The sequence below is a fragment of the Saccoglossus kowalevskii genome, chromosome 7 (assembly GCF_978046115.1).
Source record: "Saccoglossus kowalevskii chromosome 7, keSacKowa6.1, whole genome shotgun sequence".
Taxonomy (NCBI): Eukaryota; Metazoa; Hemichordata; class Enteropneusta; family Harrimaniidae; genus Saccoglossus; species Saccoglossus kowalevskii.
In genome coordinates, this window is record NC_140647.1 from 22293609 (window position 1) to 22314889 (window position 21281).

Consider the following 21281-nt stretch of genomic DNA (forward strand, 5'->3'; position numbering starts at 1 on the left):
ATCGAGCCTTCAACATAAACTTCAATTTATAACATACGTGAAAGATAAATAGTATATCAATGCAAAATGTTATAGTTCGGGTGTATTTGAAAACTGAATTTTAGTTTTCTGTTACTATTAAAATGGGAATTTTGTTTATGTTTGAGCTTAACCCACACATTTTTCATTTTGCTATGTTTTTGGAGTAAATCGCTGTTTTATGTGACTTTCATTGTTGTTACATATCACCATGTCCATACGTGTATACAGTTTGTGTTCATTGATGGAAAATCAGTTGATGATCATTGGGGTGCACTATTTGAAGATCACAGTGAATGACTGTGTTTGTCCATGGTATTATAAAGCTGGCCATTGCCTTTAAACTGCGTTTATATTTCACTGTTGTTACTAGTACATAGAGGTCCGTGTTTAAAGTTGTTTGTATAAACATATAATGTAATATTTTCAAAGCACCAATAAATAAATAAATAAATAAACAAATAAATAAATAAACAAACAAACAAACAAACAAACGAACGAACGAACGAACGGACGGACGGACGGACGGACAGAAGGACAGACAGACAGACAGACAGACAGACAGACAGACAGACAGACAGACAGACAGACAGACAAATAAATAAAATACAGAAGTAAGTACATTGATAATTAGGCATAATATTTACACAAAAAGCAAAAGATAGCTTCAAAAAATGAGGCAAGAAACAAAGCTTTTAGTTACTGCTTTTTCGTGCAAGCTTACTTTTTTTTATTTTAATGGAAAGACAAGATGGTGAATATGGCAATTATCACAGAAGTAAATACTTCCTTTTTTTTATAATAAACGATAACGACAAATTAACCGAACATTGTAATAAATATAGTTACTGTAGTTTTTCTTTGTCTAAGAAATGTTTAACCTGTCTAGGACTATAACTATATTTTACACCATTTCTCTCATTGTGGTCGTATAGACTTATGGCTTTTATTCATAGCCCCTTGTTGTTCAGTTATGTACATATTCAAGGGACTTGACCGCAACGTCCTCCTGTTTCAGATTGCGATAATCTCTAAAGCAATCTTTTATCAACAAATTCAGAAACACTCCAGCCACGTCCACCTGTTCCGACATCTACATACAATAGCAGTTTGCCGTCCATCCCTTTACTTGTATCAATGACATAGTTCGTCCCCGGGCCTATGATCAAGGCGAATACACTTGGCGGTACGTACAATTTGTCGCTGAATACGCATACCCTCCCATGTGATGTATGCCCCAGACGATTACTCTCGGTGATAGAGCACGGCCCTGAAAACCAATGATGAAAGTATGGTCGCAATTACCTTTTTTACAGATCGTCTTTAGACATTCATTGCTATACTGGACTCCCCGATCTGTCACGATTGCCAGGACGGGACAATGACACACTGCTTTGTTCTCGCAGCAGTTTAAGACGCGGAATTCTTTCTGCTTGGATTTGTTATTCCCGTGTCGCAGTCTGCCCGTAGGGAATTCCAGCACGCACAATACTGTCGTTTCTTTTATCACGGTGGATAAATAGAAGACTCGGTCTTTAGACATTGCCAAGACCCTGGGGTCGGTGTCGTATCTTTTGATTGCGAACAGTCATCATAAAAATCACCTTTTCAGAAACCGTAGATTGATAAATTAACACGCCTCGCAATACCATAGATCAATGGAACTAATTGTGGGCGTACTTTAGAATCTTGGCTGTGAAATACACATTTCCATGGCAATATCGTCTACCAATTAGGATTTAGTAAATGGTGCGGATTTTGTTTTACTTGCTCGACCAGTGTGTGAAGTTTCAATGGCTGTTGATTGAAATTGTATTTACAATATGACAGCCCTCGTTTTGTGGTGTCGATGGTGATGAAATGAAGAACTCGTAAAAAATATAAGTGAATGTGTTCGACATTTATGAGCCTTGGAGGCTATAAATACATGCAAGTTGGCTGCAGTGATATACAGCATAAAACGAATTGATTCACACGCAACACATTGGAAGACACATCAATCGCAATTATGAACACGTACGTATACACGGTATTCAGTCAGCTGGTCATGCTGGTATTCAGTCAGCGACATTGCGGTCTTCCGAGCCTGTAGGTCGAAGATCATATTAATAATTAATCAATAATTTGTTGGCAGTGCCAAACATTATACTTTTCTTTCATTCCTATACGGTCGTTACCATAATAACGTTATATCATTAACTGATTATTGTATTAGATATAATATTTTATTACCATATATTTTTCTCAAACCTTAAAACCTGTCAATAGCGCTGATAACGACGAAATATTAAGTATATTTGCTGGTCATGCAATGCCTTGGGAAAACACAATTATCCTTTGACACCGTGGACATATGTTTATATGATATATTTATATATACCGGTAATTGGGTATACGTTAGATCTCTACACCGTCGGTATATCTATATCTGCGTCTGAATTAGATCTCAGTCTACCCATATCTGCGTGTTAGATATCAATGTACCCATATCTGCGTGTTAGATATCATACTATATCTGCATGTTAGATATCAATATACCCATATCTGCGTGTTAGATATCAATATACCCATATCTGCATGTTAGATATCAATATACCCATATCTGCGTGTTAGATATCAATGTACCCATATCTGCGTGTTAGATATCAATATTCTCATATCTGCGTGTTAGATATCGATATACCCATATCTGCGTGTTAGATATCAATATACCCATATCTGCGTGTTAGATATCAATGTACCCATATCTGCGTGTTAGATATCATACCCATATCTGCATGTTAGATATCAATATACCCATATCTGCGTGTTAGATATCAATATACCCATGTCTGCGTGTTAGATATCAATATTCCCATATCTGCGTGTTAGATATCAATATACCCATATCTGAGTGTTAGATATCAATATACCCATATCTGCGTGTTAGATATCAATATACCCATATCTGCGTGTTAGATATCAATATACCCATATCTGCGTGTTAGATATCGATATACCCATATTTGCGTGTTAGATATCAATATACCCATATCTGCGTGTTAGATATCAATATACGCATATCTGCGTGTTAGATATCAATATACCCATATCTGCGTGTTAGATATCAATATACCCATATCTGCGTGTTAGATATCAATATACCCATATTTGCGTGTTAGATATCAATATACCCATATCTGCGTGTTAGATATCAATATACCCATATCTGCGTGTTAGATATCAATATACCCATATCTGCGTGTTAGATATCAATATACCCCTATCTGTGTGTTAGATATCATTATACCCATATCTGCGTGTTAGATATCAATATACCCATATCTGCGTGTTAGATATCAATATACGCATATCTGCGTGTTAGATATCAATATACCCATATCTGCGTGTTAGATATCAATATACCCATATCTGCGTGTTAGATATCAATATACCCATATCTGCGTGTTAGATATCAATATACCCATATCTGCGTGTTAGATATTAATATACCCATACCCACGTGTTAGATATGCATCTGCGTGTATATTGATATTTCGGCTTATGTACACTTATATACACACGCATGCTGATTGTGTTGTATTATATCGCAAGATAACAGGTGGTTGGACCGCCGTCACGAACTATATGTGTCAATCAGACAAACCCTCTGACATAATACATGACATTACTTATATACATTAGTCATCATCTCCGGTGTGTACTGACTGTTATGTGTATATCTGAAACATTCCAGTGCACGAAAGCTGTAATGCACACACTTCGAATAAAGTTTAAGAGGACCTACTGGTCAGAGTGGAGAATAAATGTTCATGCATTTCCTACTTAACGTCAGTATGTCGAGAGAATATGTTTTTTTTAATGTATTTACTGTCGCTCTTAAAATAAGTAGAATTGTCTATTCATATTGTGATTCGGTTGAATCCAAGCGAGAAAGCAGCTTTTAAGTTGTGGGATGTCACTGAAAAAACGTTTTCGTGACAAAGATTTATTTTTGTCTGGATAATCGTAAAGCAACTTCTATCTACCAATAAACTGCTCTTCTGTTTTAATTTGTGTATTTAGTCGTGGTCCTGACCTATATACGATTTTCTGTCAAGGTATTTAATTCTGTTCACAGGCTGGTACAAAGGGGTCGTGCCAGGTAGTTGTATTCGTAACCTTTGTATGCAGTGCGCAGTCGAGGATAAGCAGAGGACATTGTGTCAGACAAATATCCTTATTTTGGATGGAGTGTTAGATCCGCTTTCTGTTTATGGTCACAGTCTTTGTCTGTATTCCGTCGCTAACTGAAAACATGTACATAGGGAGGTGTATTTCAATACAGTGATTTATTGTTATATTTTTGATAGCGCAGTTAAGATAAACAAAACAGGGGTCAGATTATCGACTTTTGGTCACGCCTACCTCGCACAAATACGTTTCACTTTGTCGAATTTTACCTCTTACAATTAAACTGGTGAAATTTTGAAGAAAAAAAAACCTTCAAAGTCATTAATAATAATGTTGGTAGTAGTGTGACGCAGTGGGTCGTCATACTGTGACGTCATCTGAAGGCCGAATGTCACGGCGACTAAGGCGTGAGTAAACAGGCAGGCGTGACAGAGATGTGAAACAATATTTATAATGTCAATCGATTTTTCAATTTATTTTCTTGTCAATCAGTCGAGGAGTTCATTTGTAATTGATACTGTCGGCAACAGTATTGGTATTCAGATAGTCTGTTTGCCGAGGCGTTGCATTCTGGGTTGGAAAATGCCACGTAGCATCCGTAACGATAACTTGTAGCGACTTGCGTGGTATTGTCACGATGCACGCACTTCGTGATTACGTTGGTGAGTTAAAACGACGACCGACAAACTTCTCTAAGCCATGGAGACAGGACAGGGTTAAAAGGTTAAAAGCCTCTCATCGCCGTTCTATCTGCGGTAAAATTGAAACACTACACATTCTCAGTATTCTGCCCAGTACTGGGTTGCGTCGAGTGCGTATAAAACTGTTACCACGGACAGTCCTAAACAATGTCCTAATCCAATTTACTGAAAACCCATTGCTATTCGGAAATGTCATTATATATTTTATATGGGACTATAGAATCAAATTAATAAGTTGAAGTATTTATATTAATTTGAATGATAATTAACATTAGTTTCTAACAAAAATAGAACAAATACGAATTGGTGATTTCACAAATTATGATTAATACATATATTTTCTTTTATTTATGAGAATTGAATGGATACAATCAGTCCATATGAATAATATAATAAATGTTTTTTTTCGAAATGAGTTTGAACGCTGTCATCAGTTTCTATGGAAACCAGATTTCACATGGCGACACTTTTGAAATGTGAATAATAAACTACCTTGGATATTAATTGATTGTCATTTTATAAAATTTGAACTCGAATGTGAGGTTGAGGGAGATATTGATAGAACAAATAATGGCGTCATGAAATAATCTGACGTGGCCAATGATTAAAAAACGAATAAATACATGTTTGTTTGTGTGTACTCTGAATAGTAATCAAATGAATTTTATGAGAATTCAGTACAATGTTAAATTTCAAAAGTCTTATATATTTGTTGATATAATCCACTACAAACCATTTGGAAGAAAGCTACAAATGAAAACATGACTATTTTTTGAACCTCATTTCATATGAATCCATTTCAAAGCATTAGTTAATAAAAAAAAAATATTATTCGCCATGATTTCATAATAATTCGTGATAATCATAAGTATCACATTAAAATCACATACTCACCATATGTCACCAAGTAATATACTGGAATATGTATTTTTATTAGCGTTTTATAAACAGTAGCATACAATAAATCTACAATGCAGACAAATGGTGGTCAATTACAGAATGATATATTGCGTCTACAGCAGAACAAGCGCGATTTCAATTTATAAAAGGAAGTGCTTGTCGCCCCGTAACAACGTATACAACGTGTGTGAAATGCACTATAATTTTTACACTAAATTGGAACGCGTGTTGCACGAAAAACCATCTCCCTTTAAAATGAAAGATCGGCAATACAGCGAAACATCTTTAAGCATCGATTAGCTGTATATAGTACACTAACCACGCCGAGCGGTGAAGTACACTCATGCAGACAGAATGTATAGTGACACCGACAACAATACCAAACGATTAAAGACGATTTGTATCAGCGTCGACGTATTCCCGCAAGCTTTTATAGCATTTACTAGCATTGTGAGCGCCGATTTAGTACGGACGTTGAAGTAAGACTAATTGGTTTGAGTATTAACAATCAATATAAAGAGCCAGACTGCCTGAATTCCATTAAATTGAGTCGGTTTGTCTGGAATAATGTGCCACGGCTTGGCGTGTTGTGTCACGCCGATGGGTTTGTATTGTGCTGTGATACTATTTGTTTAATATCAGTATCATTAACATCGGTGTTCACTCGTCTTCTTCCACATTCTGAATTTAACAATTCATATTATATTTCAGCAACATTCAGGTCGAAATATTTGTTTTGCTTACCGTTATCATGTACATGATGTCACTTTAATATATCACGTATATCGTTTAACTTATATTGCATCATGTTAATATATCACGTATATCGTTTAACTTATATGGCATCACTTTAATATATCGCGTATATCGTTTAACATATATGGCATCACTTTATTATATCACGTATATCGTTTACTATATATGGCATCACTTTAATATATCACGTATATCATTTAACTTATAATATGGCATCACTTTATTATATCACGTATATCGTTTAACATATATGGCATCACTTTATTATATCACGTATATCGTTTAACTTATATGGCATCACTTTAACATATCACGTATATCGTTTAACATATATGGCATCACTTTAATATATCACGTATATCGTTTAACATATATGAAATCACTTTAATATATCGCGTATATCGTTTAACATATATGGCATCACTATATTATATCACGTATATCGTTTAACATATATGGCATCACTTTATTATATCACGTATATCGTTTAATATATATGACATCACTTTAATATATCACGTATATCATTTAACATATATGGCATCACTTTAATATATCACGTATATCGTTTAACATATGACATCACTTTAATATATCGCGTATATCGTTTAACATATATGACATCACGTTAATATATCATGTATATCGTTTAACATATATGACATCACTTTAATATATCACGTATATCGTTTAACATATTTTGCATCACTTTAATATATCATGTATATCGTTTAACATATATGGCATCACTTTAATGTATCACGTATATCGTTAACATATATTGCATCACTTTAATATATCACGTATATCGTTTAACATATATGGTATCACTTTAACATATCGCGTATATCGTTTAACATATGTTATCACTTTAATATGTGACTTATATCGTTTACCATATATGGCATCACTTTAATATATCACGTATATCGTTTTACATATATGACACCACTTTAATATATCACGTATATCGTTTAACATATATGGTATCACTTTAATATATCACGTATATCGTTTAACATATATGGCATCACTTTAATATATCACTTATATCGTTTAACATATATGACACCACTTTAAAATATCATGTATATCGTTTAACATATATGGCCTCACTTTAATATATCACATATATCGTTTAACATATATGGCATCACTTTAATATATCACGTATATCGTTTAACATACATGGCATCACTTTAACATATCGCGTATATCGTTTAACATATGTTATCACTTTAATATGTGACTTATACCGTTTAACGTCGACGTTCTGGATGCGTGTTGCAAGTGTGAACGCTATGAACAAAGCAAATTAGTAGCGTTGTGATAAAAGCCCCTTCTATCCAATCACAATCACGAAGCAACAGCAACAGGTCATAGGTTGGTAAGATACGGCGTATAAACTGAACCGATTGTCGACATGGTAATCAGCGAAATCTGGGCTGAATTTCTATTTCTAGTCATTTAATTGTTATTGTATGTCTTGAATTATACTATCAGCCAGTAATGACTAGATGGATCGGTATATTGGTGACCCACACTTTGCAAGGTTATCTCCGACAATCACGGTACATCACGCATTTCCCTATACGGGGTCAGCTGAAATAAAATAAAATGAAATGAAATGAATTATGGGCCGTACAAAAGATTTTAATAAGATTGCAGATACCAATAAACTGGTCGGTCGCGAAACTGTGGCTCTCTAAGTTAAAACCGATCGGCGTACTTATGTCGAATTGGAACAGGTCAGTTGAGCCATCGTACGCTCTTAAGGTTTCTAATCCGATCGGAAATTCCTCCTTCGTTGAACAATATTTGAACTCACTTCGCTGAAACATTGAAACCTTGAAATTTCAAGAGCGGCTGAGCTGCGAATGACCTGTTGATTCATGACAACCACGGCGGCGGACAAAAATGATTTACTTATAGCTTGTTAAAAATACACAAATTAAGATTGCTTTGTCAAGTTCAACAGTTATATACAAACACCGAGTCAACCGATTATATCGTCTAACGATCTCATTACATGTGAGAAATAGCCGTTAAACTTGATTGCAAAATACTCATATTACCGTTGTCGGGCACCGAGAGTTCGTGTCACCATGGTGATTTGTGTTTACATTACATTCATATTTCTCGTGTCGGTTTCCGTCGATGATAATTAAATAACATACAAAGTGTCTTTGACGGTTCAAGTCTATGACAAACGTATACAGCCGTGAACTGTAGAGGGCGCCTTAGTTTAGGGACAGAGGAAAACTCTAAATGCTTATAGTAAGTTCACTGAATATAGTAGTATAACACAAAACTGGGCGAACTTATTTATATTCTTGGCTGTATAAGTCGACATTGTTTTGTTTCTATCTTGATGGAACAAATGGTCAGTTGTCGTTATGCTACCGTTGCACGTGGTCTAATGGTGATTTATTTAAAGAGGCAATGTGATTAAAATTCAGTATTTTCTTATTTTCTAAATATTACATAATTATTTTCGATATTAGTTCTTGATAAAAAGACATCAGGGGATGATATTTCATAAAAGATAGCCCTTAATTCTGGGAGCTAATACTAGTATAACAGTTCGCGCATGCGTCCCGGTTTTGTCTACACTACACAAGTATAAAAACTCGTGTTAATATTTTATCGAATGATTACTGCTGCCAAAATTGTATTTTTTATTTTACGATAAATCATACTTTAATGCCTTTATGATGCAACGTCAAGAAAATGTAATTAAACACCCTCAAGAATACTCAAAGTTATCCATTTGTCCCTGTAATTGTTCCTAGTTTTTCACAATTTCCTCTTGTAATTTTGTTTCACATTGAGAGCATCGATTTTATCGACCCCGTTGTCATGTGTGGTCACATTATATCGATGGTATGTCATGACGGGCTATGATGGATTGACTTCAAATGTCTATCCCATTCGTCGCACTGGGACCCATATCAAACACCGTAGCGATCATAGCGATTACCAGCGCGGGTAAAGTATTAGTCGGTATCACATTGTCTCGAACTGTTCCCTCGTGGTATGCGAGACTCGACTACATTTCACGAGGACAAGGGACATTGCAATTCTGTGTGATTGATTGAATCAGGAAGCTTTCAACATAAACCATGGCACTAAGCGCAACTTTAGATAAACACGACAATTTATATTATAACACTGAAACTCCACATTCTCATTGGTCGCTTGGTACCACGTGCAGCCCTGTTATCAGACGATAACTGGGCAGTGCTTGAAGTCAATGCACGAACATATGAACAATATTCTCATAAATATTCAATGTTTCTCGCACATTAGTACGGAAACAACAAACCAACCATTATACTTGAGCAATCCTTGACATTTTCATCTGGGAATTTGTCTATGTGCGTGTTTTTGCATGTCGTTTGCTCATTTTTTGGCTCTCTATAGTAATATAGGTAATTAAAATGACTCCGCACTGCCCCTTGTTGCGTGGTAACAGGGCTCAGATGGGATGTTCACTTAAATAATGGGCTCTAATGCCGAGTGGGTCTTACCCTTATTGTGCAAATCCCCGTCCTGGCCCTGTTATCAGGCAATAATGGGGAGCGCGTTGTTCTTTATTCGCTAATTATACGTTTTTTTTTCTGAAATGTATACATATTTCATTCAGTGATTCCTCTTTTGTGGATGCGCCGCAGGTCACTTCGTCTTTCTGTTAAAATCACTATTTCGCCGGGAGCGGCGCCCTCGGATAGAAGTCGCTCAGTGTCAAGGCTCTTTGTCGACCACACGGAATTGGTTTCAATGACTCGCAAGAAGTTCAAGTTAATTAATTGAGTTATTCGTTAATCGTCCGATGCGTTCTGTCGTCTGATTGCTGTTGCTATATAGTATATCAAATATATCTTTGATTCGATACGCTGAGTTTAAACTAAATATTTTTTTAGTGGTCTTAGGTTCAAATGTTGACCGATTGACGACCCTGCTTAATCTAAAAAAGCAGCTGAGCGCCATGGCAACTATTATTACGAAGTCGGTAAACGTAAAATTACAGGTCATGCACTGTTGTCACAATTCTCCAACTGTTATTCACTCTTTATGCCCCGTCTATTATTCTTTCGTTTGACTCACTTGACCCCGTCACGATTATGACTGGCACAACAGGTGGTGTGACCAGCGCCCTCGCGCGATACAGAAAAAGAAAGTTGCCGTCCCATGGACAAAAACAACAACAGGCAGCATTAGTACAAGCCAAATAGTCAACATTGCAAATGATTTGTTTACACAGAATGCTTTACAATGTCCACTTTCAATCCGAAACAGGTACACGTGTACATTGGTCTTTAGAAATGTATGCACTTTGTTTACGAAGCTGGGGACTAGCTCGTCTTGTTTTGAAAAAGAGAAACACTGCCGTAGTGTTAATTGGTATAATTCTAGCCCTAGGGTGAAAATGTCTATGTTATTTAGTCATGTCTGCGTACTACGTAACAGAATAATGTTTGGGCCAGTGGGCAAACAAATTGTTGTCATGGCGACTAAGCCACTGGTGCATGAAAATACCCACAGCAACTTTCTCACTCATACGGGAGTACGGGGAAGTGGCAATAGTACGAGCCGTGGTGCATTGTGGTACCCATTACAGGTTGTACCAACAATTATTACAGCCGGGTCGGGTGTGAACGGGACATATCGTAATTACGGCACTAAAATCGCCGAAAATCATCTACGCATGATGAGTGTTCGGAAATTGTCTCGATGATCGCAATATGGCCTTATTTGTTGTGATAACTTGTTTTCTGCACCTGCGGGGAAAAAGACAAACGTGCACGAGAAACGAACACGAATATTTATACTTGTATTAAGATTCAGTGTAGCTCCCCCCCCCCCATATATTCGAAATATCCGTCTATACACTTGACTCCAACTCGTAAAAACAGCGAGTAATTGGCACAGTTTATGACCAAATACCTGCCGTTGTTCGCGAAACTCGCTTATGAACAGCGTGACGGTGTGAACTGGCTATTGTACGCGACCGTATTGTTGGCTGAAAATTGGACTCGGACAACAAATAAATTGGGGATTCAGTTTAAATACTGTATATGCCAGCTCTTTGTGTTGTTTCACCAAAGTTATGGTTAGAGTCTGTTGTGCAGACCGGTTATGTGTGCCATCACACGATGTGTTTCGGTGAATAGGGAAATAATCACCGCTTACAAACATGCATTTTAAGGAGACGATTGCTGTGTTTGTATTGACAATTGACGATATGTGGGTGCGTGGATACGGACTATTCAACGTGTTCACTGGCATATGGCTTTCGACCTGTGCCTGACGTGAGATATCAGTTGTAGCCACGCTACAAAGAGCACAATCAGGCCAAGGTGTTTGCCACTACATTACAAGTATCACAGTCGCGCTAAGGTGTCATGGACCCTTTCAAACGAGATATACGCAAAAGGATGGTACATAAAATGGCAAATATGAAACGAAAGCACCCGTCTCGGATGCCAGTGTTACCGCACATTTTATCTCTGGACAAAGCGCTGGCCTCTGGATATGTACTCGATCCAGCACTGTTTGCCAAGACGGTAAGAATGTCCGTGAACACACATACACATGTGTTACTCCCGATCTAAATATATTTGTCAGTGTGATTATTTTTCTCTATAAGTTTATGGCGTCTATACTATTACAGATTAATAGTAGTTAGTTGACTTTTCTAGGGTCTATGGTTGGTATCCATATACCACAGTCTGTCAACGCAACGATATCAGTGTTTGCGACAGAGTTCAACCTTTGATTACAATGCGATTGGGTTAAACTAGACTCATTTACCAATCATCGACGAACAGTTATTATTGTGGGGAAAATATCTTTGTTTTCTCTAACTTCAGCTCCGAGCAATTGACACCTGTTGAAATATATGAGCTAGTAATTTTATAAAGTGTCGTATGATTTCGCGTCATGTCATCGAGACAACCGTCATTTGTGTGTTGCGCCACAGGGGTCATCATGACTACCATGGACCGTGGATCAAGTGGACACATGTTTACTTACTGTCAACATTAACTCCATGCAAATACTGAAGCTAACTTTGGGTTATGATTTCAAAGCATTCACATCCGCGTGTAATTCCTTCCATGACAGAATTTGGTGAAATCTACCAATTTCACCACCACAAGACAATTTATCGGTGACGAGTCATTTTCCACATCAATCGATCTTTACAACATTCAAATATGTTCTTATTTAAGTGTCATACTTAACCGAAGCCAATTCGGGATCCGACCATTTTCGGCCGATTTTAATTACGAATTCAATACCGACATAGATGAACAGGTTTTAACACAAAAGTCACGTCCCGGGCATATACAACACTGCACCAGTATATAAAAGTTTATGATGGGTGTCAACGATTAAGAGGTATTGTAATCTGGTTTGAAATCAATATTAACCAAATTAATAGAGAGGCCGACATGTTTACTGGTTTTCACAGAGATTAGACTCACATGTCCTCAATGTATTTTGATCTATTTCAGAATGGAGCTTACAATGGTGCTAGAAATTTCTCCTTTCCACCCGTTCCTATCGGTTCAAAGTATTCATCGCCGAGCAAAGCTAGTTCCAGTAGCTCCCTGCAGCAGCGTGACTTGGGACTTGCGCCCAACCCTAATATAGTGGAAGAGGTAGGTAAACAATCTCTCGGGGTTCGGGATCACGTGGTACGCATTCTCCAGCGAGTGGTGGCTGTAAACAATATCAACTCACTCTTAGCCGCGTACGAGATATTAGCGTTTTTCTACAATCATGTTACAGAACTGTACAATCACGGCAGTGGCAAACATAAGCACCTGTGTGTGCGTCTGAATCACAGCGCAGAGGCACGCCCAATTCTATCGACTATTAATAGAACAATTGATATGCTTTTACAAATAATCCTATCTTCAGGTACCTACCCCAAACTGTAGACTGATTATAATGCATACTACCGTTATAAGATCGACATTGTTATGTATTAGAAAACTGAAAATTACCGGGAATATCCAAGCTTTAAAAAAATATGAAACTCAAAGAATTATTCTGTGACGTCACATCCCTTCACCAATGTGACATATTCATCTGGAACGACAAAAACGTCTGTTAAATACTCAAACATCAATACTAATACATGAATATACCCAGAATTTAATAAAAAAAATAGAAGTATATTGGCGTAAAGAAGGTGGGGTAAATTTACCATGACATATCCCGAGAAAATGCTGGCTAAGTTACAGTGGATTAATAGCGGCCACTTTGTGGCCATTCTTTCAAATTACAAATTGAACCTTTTACATAATTTGTAATCTTCTGAACTGAATACAGCGTGTCATGTGTGTTTTTGCAGTGCCGGTTAACAGGTTTGAATTTTTTTTAAATATCAGTGTACTAGTACAGTCATGATGCATGTTTATTAGCAACGAAGTAACCGACAAACAAACAAACTCCGAAGACGTATGATCACTCCTTTTTTACGATTTACGATCATTTTGAAGTAGCTTTGGAATCTAAATGTGTTAGTGAAGTGTGGGGGGGGCAGTTTACTTGCTGGTTTCAGAAACACTAACCGAATCGAATCGAACACATGCATATCGAGTACGTAAAACACTCTATAATCATAACTGAGATGAAAACACAGATTTGGTAATTAGTTAATCTTTCATGAAACAAAGTTCGTTCGAGATTTAGTGTACTGAATTGATAGACTGAAATGGAAGTAGTGAATTATAGGTCGACATTCGTTGTCCGGATTGTAAACACGCCGGCACATTATTAGACGGGTTTTGAAAGTGTCGGGGTACAGTGAACGGTGGGAGTGGTTTGAAACACAAAACCTGATTATAAATACCTTCGTGAACAAGTCTCGACTTTACCCCATCACTGTAAGCACTTGTCGTATTTACATTCATCTCTATGACGACCACAAGCGATTTCTGACCCTATTCTCGGCGAAGGTGACCTCCGACCCGGATGACTTGCCTCACTCTGTTACATGAAGGCAATTTCACGTTAATCATGTTCCGCGATACTAATCAATAAAACCGAATTTTCTTCTATCCTAATAATTTTTTTTTTAATAATTAAGGGGGTAATTGGGACAAATATTTGTGTTACAGCAAACAGACACTAGGGGGGCTGTCCCTTAACGACTATGGAATGTATTCGCCCATGCGTGCAATGTTTCTACTAGACCCCGCACTCCACTTCACACTCACAAAACACATTTACTGTTGTACATTTCTGATCAAACAGCCAATCAAGGATGTACAAATACTTATTATTTTCAGATCGGTGATCGACACTGGCATGTACAGGGAAGAAGAGGAAGAATTAGTATCCGAAACGACAAAAAGATAGTCACTTATCTACGGGTCAGTTGCGTACGAATTTTAAACTGAAATGTGTAAAATTAAAATTACCCAAGCATACTATATGGGTAATTACAAATACCACAAGCCCTTGGTGTTATGTGGTTTGTAATTCGTTTTGTGTGTGTGATGTTCATGAAATGGGGAAAATTTGAACGTGAGTTTGGTTTATCGACCGTGACCCGTATTTGTTTTTATTACAGCGACAACTTCGTAAACGCATACAGCAATGGTATGATGAGACCGACAGTGACGAGTACGACGAGGAGAAACACGACAGAATGCCGTTGGACTTGGATTCCGAAGCATACGCGAAAAGGGTAAGAACAACGGTAATCAATGTTCAATTTAACCAGTTGTTGTCCTATTTCACGCAGTTTATCGCGTCGCAAGCGGGCGCTGTCCACGAACAATCGGGTAGTTTGTAGCTTTAAGGGCAACACGATTTACTTTTAGCTGTTTTAACCCGTATTGTGTTATTTCAGACCCCGTCTGGTAGGCACCGAAAAAAGGCAATATTTGAGCAATATAACGATGTCGGTGGACGTGTGAGTAAGGAGGGGACGATGGTGAAAGAGGACACATTTGTGATGCGTCATCCTTTGATCGATATGTCGCCTCTACCGACGTCCCGTGTGCATTCGTCGTCAGATTCTGTCCTCGACGTTATTGACGGTGATATTATGGACAACAACAACACACTGACGCAGTCCAGTGCTCTTAAGTATACCTCACAGAACGGTGACAATGATGTAGTCGTTAATGGAAACAGTCTCGAGAAAGGTGTCACTTTTGCGGAACGAGAGTTCGAAATCGTCCCGGAACATAAGCGAACCGCTCCTAAAAGCTCCAGCTCGATGTCTATTACGTCCATAAGCAGCGGCACCAGCTCGCAGAGACAAACGCCTGTCCACAGGGAAGGACAAGTCCCGGAGACCCTCCCAGAAATACACACAACCAAACACGACTCCCATTCATCACAATCTTCGACGGCGCAATCTCCGCCTCTTGTCGATGTCCTAAAACTGCCCAAAATTGCCGGTGCGAGTACTGAATATGAAAATGTGAACGAGGACTCTAATATCGATGACGAGGTGCGCCAGGCACAGGAACGCCCTGATACAAGAGGCAGCACAGTGGACTCCGATGAACAAATTGTAGCTTTTACACCAGTGCCAACTCCATATCCGTTACCAATAGGCCGATCTGATACCAACGATTATCTCAAGTTAGACTATCCAAACACAGTTGATCAGATAATCCGTGGACAGTTAAATGTCAAATGTCAAATCAATAAGAGGATTATCCGCATATATGTATCATCGGGAATATCAGGTACGTACACAAAATATACCGGGTTTCCCAGAACATGGGCTCTATTAATTAATGCATGCACACTGGTCATGAGATTTAGTTGGTACAACCATGACTCTAGCGCATTAAATAACCGATGATTGTAGATGTAAAAAAAAATGTCAACATTTACTAGGATGACAACTTCTTGAATTTACGTCAAATTGGTCGTGGTTCATTCCAGTTGTGGTTAATTCAAACCTTGTCCTATATACGTATCCACGGCAGTAATCGCAAACAAGGTCAACACACTGTGTCAAATGCATAAAGTACGTTGAAAAATAAACTTTACAGAAATATGAAACACACGCGTGTTTAAAGAGCGGTAGTTACCAAGGTAATTTTAGGTAATCAGTGCAAGTCGAGCCCAGGTTACCTCGCTTTAAACTGGGTGTACTGATCGCATATCCATATGTATATAACACTTACTGTCACTCGTCCTAGATTGTGAACCGGAGAGAAATGCAATGATGGAAAAGGTCTATCCCAAATTGAGACAACATTGCACGGAGAGAGGATTTGAGCTGCAAATTAGCGATCCCAATTGGGGGTTGAAAGACTCAATATTTGACGACCAGGGACATACTGATCTATGTCTACAAGAACTAAAACGAGCAAGACAAGTGTCGAGAGGGCCTAATTTCGTGGTGAGTAAACCTTGTGGTTTACCTCGTTTTATGCACTGGGATATCATGAAGTATTCCGGTTAGCATTTTTTGCAAATTCTAAGGAATGCAAGTTGAAAACCAACGTAATTATTTTCGTCATTTCTATGAATGGCCACTCGGTATGGACCATTGTCATATACACCATTCTAAAGCACGTTTTGTATCTTACAGACATTTTTAGCTCAAAAATACGGCGCTAGTGAAATCCCGACATGCATTTCGTGTGAAGAATTTAATGCGTTAACTAATCTGCTACAAGGCCGTAGGGATGAGTACATTGCATCACACCGACCGCCTACCAGCGAGGGAGACGTCGAAGCGCCCTCTGGCGATGGAAGTCTGGTGAGAGAGAAATCAAGTGATAGCTTGAAAACCAAAGAGCCCAATGTGTCCAAGACGGTAGAGGCTCAGAAGACGCAAGTCAGGTAAGTCTCGTAATATTGTGTTAAACTTTCGTGGTAGTCTTTTGAGGGTGATAAAATCGCCTTATATCTGCAATGTCAGACTTGTACTATAGTTGCTGTTTGAGTCGTTAATAGTTTTAAACCTATTTTTGTTCCAGTGGCGATCAGGTGTCTATGCTGTGTTTTAAACCATATTATTGATACGGAGACAAATAAAATAGTATTTTAAATAAAATAGAGGAATCACAAAATTTTCTCGTCGTTATAGTCATCTCATTTGCCAAAACGTCTTGCCTCTGCAAATAGAAAATATCAAAAACCGTCTCGACAGTGGCATACGTAAATCATCGAACCACAAAGCTGGAAGATTTCAAACGGAACAATCTATCTTGTAAATTTATATTTCACACGAAAACAAATTAAAGTTTGCGTCATATGGGAATCGGACATCCCATAAGTTCATTTTCATAAAACAATCCTAACATCCAAACGCGAAAGTTACGGTATACAACACACCCACCCGCATAAATAATTACTAACACTCCATGCATTTATAATTAAATACCGATTAAGCATCACGTTTATATCCATTTCTATTCATAATCTTAATCCCCACCATTTACATATATTCACAAGGGATATTCAGTTTTGTTTAATAATAATTAATGTCATGCTGTTTAACTCTTTGTATTCCTCCAGTCATTTTGTCACATATGTAATAATCAGGGAGTGGTGATATTTCTTCAACCGTCTTTGTCGTATCCATGTTGTAAATGTATCAACCACTTTCTTCACCGTGTGTTTGCTTTTCCATTTATTGTTTGCACTCCCTTTTACATGATAATATACCTATATTTGCTGGATAACCACAGGAAGTTCCGCGCAAGGAAAGCATTTCTAAGAGGGGCTTCTAAAGTGATGCGTGCTAGCAGGGTCACACGTGCCTTCATGGTACGATCCATCAAACCAAATCTCACGAGAATACGGTAATTGTAACGAAATCACGTTTCCTGCACTTTTGTTTTTTATCACTTTTAAGTGCTATATATATCGTGCTTTGCCGTTTAGTGTTCACTAACCCCATACACAGCTTGTACCTGCAATTAACATTTAGGGAGAACCTTCATATTTAGAAAAGAAGGATAGAACGAGGGGGATCTTCTGCTGCAAGGAACAAATATCGAAATTCTCATTTCTCCAAAAAACAAAGACTGTTTCGATTTAAAATTGGTATTGACTAACACTGCCATGGTTCATGTAGTTGGTGATCTCCCTCCCTCGGAAATAAAAGAGAACTCACGAGTGTATCATAGAGTAAACTAATAAGCACTTAGTTTAAAATAAAATATAGAGTCGATTAACAAGAGTTTTCTATACATGTGAAGTCACTTCCGTATGTCTTATCTATATATGGGCTGTGACGTGGCGTCACTTCCATGTGTCGATTCTATATATAAGCTGTGACATGACGTCACATCATATGTATTTCCCATACATAGACTGTGGCATGACGTCACATCATATGTTTTTTATTGTGACGTTATTTCATTTCTTATCTATATATGAAGTTGGGTTAACTATACCATCTCTATGCGCGGGACAGTTTGTGTGACTTTATTTTTCAGCCTGACAATTCGAGCAGACGTAACCGACTTATTTCAGCATTATGTCACGGTCACGGTAATGTAGCGCTCTGTCTTACGCGACAGAACTGAATGGCGCTTTCGTTTGTTATTGCGTGTTTCTTGCGTGTTGCATGACGTCATATTTGCACGATTTGTATTGATGTTGGCTGTGTAGTACTTTGCACTAGCAGATAGCAGAGCGCTTTAGATTGGAAACAATTCAGTAGCCAGTATAATTTGGTAGTTATTTTGGTGGGACGTTTTAGTATTTCCAGTTACAAGAACGTATTTTTAGAGACAGACTATGTCTCACCTTCAGTAACTGACTTGTGTGCGTTCTAAGCTCGCTGTAACAAACTCTAGTGATAATTTACATTCATTACGGTCTGTCGCGTGAAGCCATGTCCATCCTCGCTGTGGGGATGGAAGGTGTACACGGAATTATTACTAATTACTTGGTGTATTGTTGTTGACAGCGAAGGGGAAGGGGGCAAGTCGAAATTGAACCAATCACACGACGATGATGTGGTGAAAGAGAAGTCTGACCGTGACTACGACTCCGAGATTACGCTGCTTAATACATGGTATAAACTAGATGAAAATACAGTTCCACCTGTGTACCGACTACAACTAATCAGGTCAGTTAATCCTCATGACTATCGGGACAGTCGTGATACTTGATTCAACAGCCACGTAATCATTTTCATCCGGGTATGTTGTTCTGTTTTCAGCTCCCAGTTCAAAGACATCAACGCCCGTGATAACGTACGAAGGGTGACTGCAAAACAACAATGGGGAATCCAACATCGCCGATTGGAGGCGCTGTTTCAGACTTACATCAGAGATATCACATCTGATCCTGCCAGAATTGATAATTGCTACAAGTCAGGTTAGTTGAGAGCACCAACAACATTCCAAAAGCAGATTCCGTCCACTTTTCTGTCAGTGTCCCATATTTATGAAATATTGATTATTATATTTCAGTACTGGAGAGAGAGATCGAAGAAGGGATATTGAATTTAGAGTACAAACCTTTCGAGGAAGTCCAATGGTTTCAGAGAAAAATCACAGACTTAGAAATGAATGTTGGAGATTTCAATGCCAAGGAATTTATGGATATCATCCCAATGTCATCAAAAGCTAACAAAGAGAGAAGCGACAGGTTGCATGTGTTGAGTAAAATTAAAATACCAGACAGGGTAAGTAATCGAGTTGTCACGGTTACAGTTAGATCAGCAAGTAGATGTTTCTCTCCATAATCCCTGATATTTCGGTTCATTAATGGTAAAGTTATCATTTCAATAGTTATTTAGAAAAAGTGATATAACACACTTTTTCTATTAATTGCGCCCTCTAGTGCTAGAACGCTCCCGTTACTTCGAAATTACGTAAATAGAAGAATTATACTTAGAAATCATTCTTATAATTTATCAAAAGAATGTAAAACATTGGTACTGTTAATATTAATCTACCCCGAGGCCCTCCAGAAAAATAGATAAATATAAAGTTACATTAACTATTTACAAATAAAATATTCAAAATCTTTGATTTAAAAGTTTAAAAAGTGTAAATTATTCTTACAGGCGGTGAAAATTCGTTCCAATGCGCTAATGGCCGCAAACTTGAAAGAACGTTTATATAATTTCGTCACGACACACGGTAATGCGGGAGATTTTGAACTCGTTTTAATATTTGTTATATTTAGCTGGTTCTGGTAATGCTAACGTTGTGACAACGTTGAAAGATCACCACTACGCAAATGTGGTCTAGTTATGTACTAGTATGTAAGAAATTGACACACATAAGGACTCAACCATGATCGTTCTCTCTGCATCCTGGACCTTCAATTCGGGCTTGTTCATTAGTCAGTGATTTATCAAATCCGGTTTCAAAAACATCAACATTACCATCATTTCTGGAGTTTGACAAACGAGTGTTTGTGGAACAGGTTTCTCACATGTAAATTAACAACATTTTAGGCCTTTGTTGGGTAATTTGAAAATAGACCAGGCTGATTTTGAACCACAGTCAGATAGTGTACAAGTATAATACAATAAATGCAATATAATTTAATTTGCCGTCATTTACTGTATGGGACCGCCATCTTGGATAAGTTAAGAAACGGGTTTACATATATTCGTAGAAATAGAACTTTGCCTGGGAGATTGAGGCTGCAGGTCAAAATAATGTCGCCCAGTGACGGCACAGAAGCGTTTAATCTCTAGGGGCACGGCTTATATTGAAGTGTTTGTTTTGACACAAACGCGGAACGGCGAAAGATGTGAAGGGAAAGTGAAAA

General features: G+C 37.8%; 1 protein-coding gene across 1 annotated transcript in view; it reads left to right on the forward strand.

Annotated features, from left to right (window-relative positions):
- LOC100376173 (uncharacterized) overlaps window positions 1-21281 on the forward strand; it is a 37255-nt gene that overhangs the window by 5821 nt on the left and 10153 nt on the right. Inside the window, exons 2-10 of the mRNA XM_078010988.2 lie at window positions 13067-13213; window positions 14852-14935; window positions 15136-15252; window positions 15418-16267; window positions 16730-16932; window positions 17125-17378; window positions 19459-19620; window positions 19714-19871; window positions 19967-20181. Of these exons, the coding sequence (XP_077867114.2) occupies window positions 13067-13213; window positions 14852-14935; window positions 15136-15252; window positions 15418-16267; window positions 16730-16932; window positions 17125-17378; window positions 19459-19620; window positions 19714-19871; window positions 19967-20181 (2190 nt within the window). The remainder of the gene's footprint in view (window positions 1-13066; window positions 13214-14851; window positions 14936-15135; window positions 15253-15417; window positions 16268-16729; window positions 16933-17124; window positions 17379-19458; window positions 19621-19713; window positions 19872-19966; window positions 20182-21281) is intronic.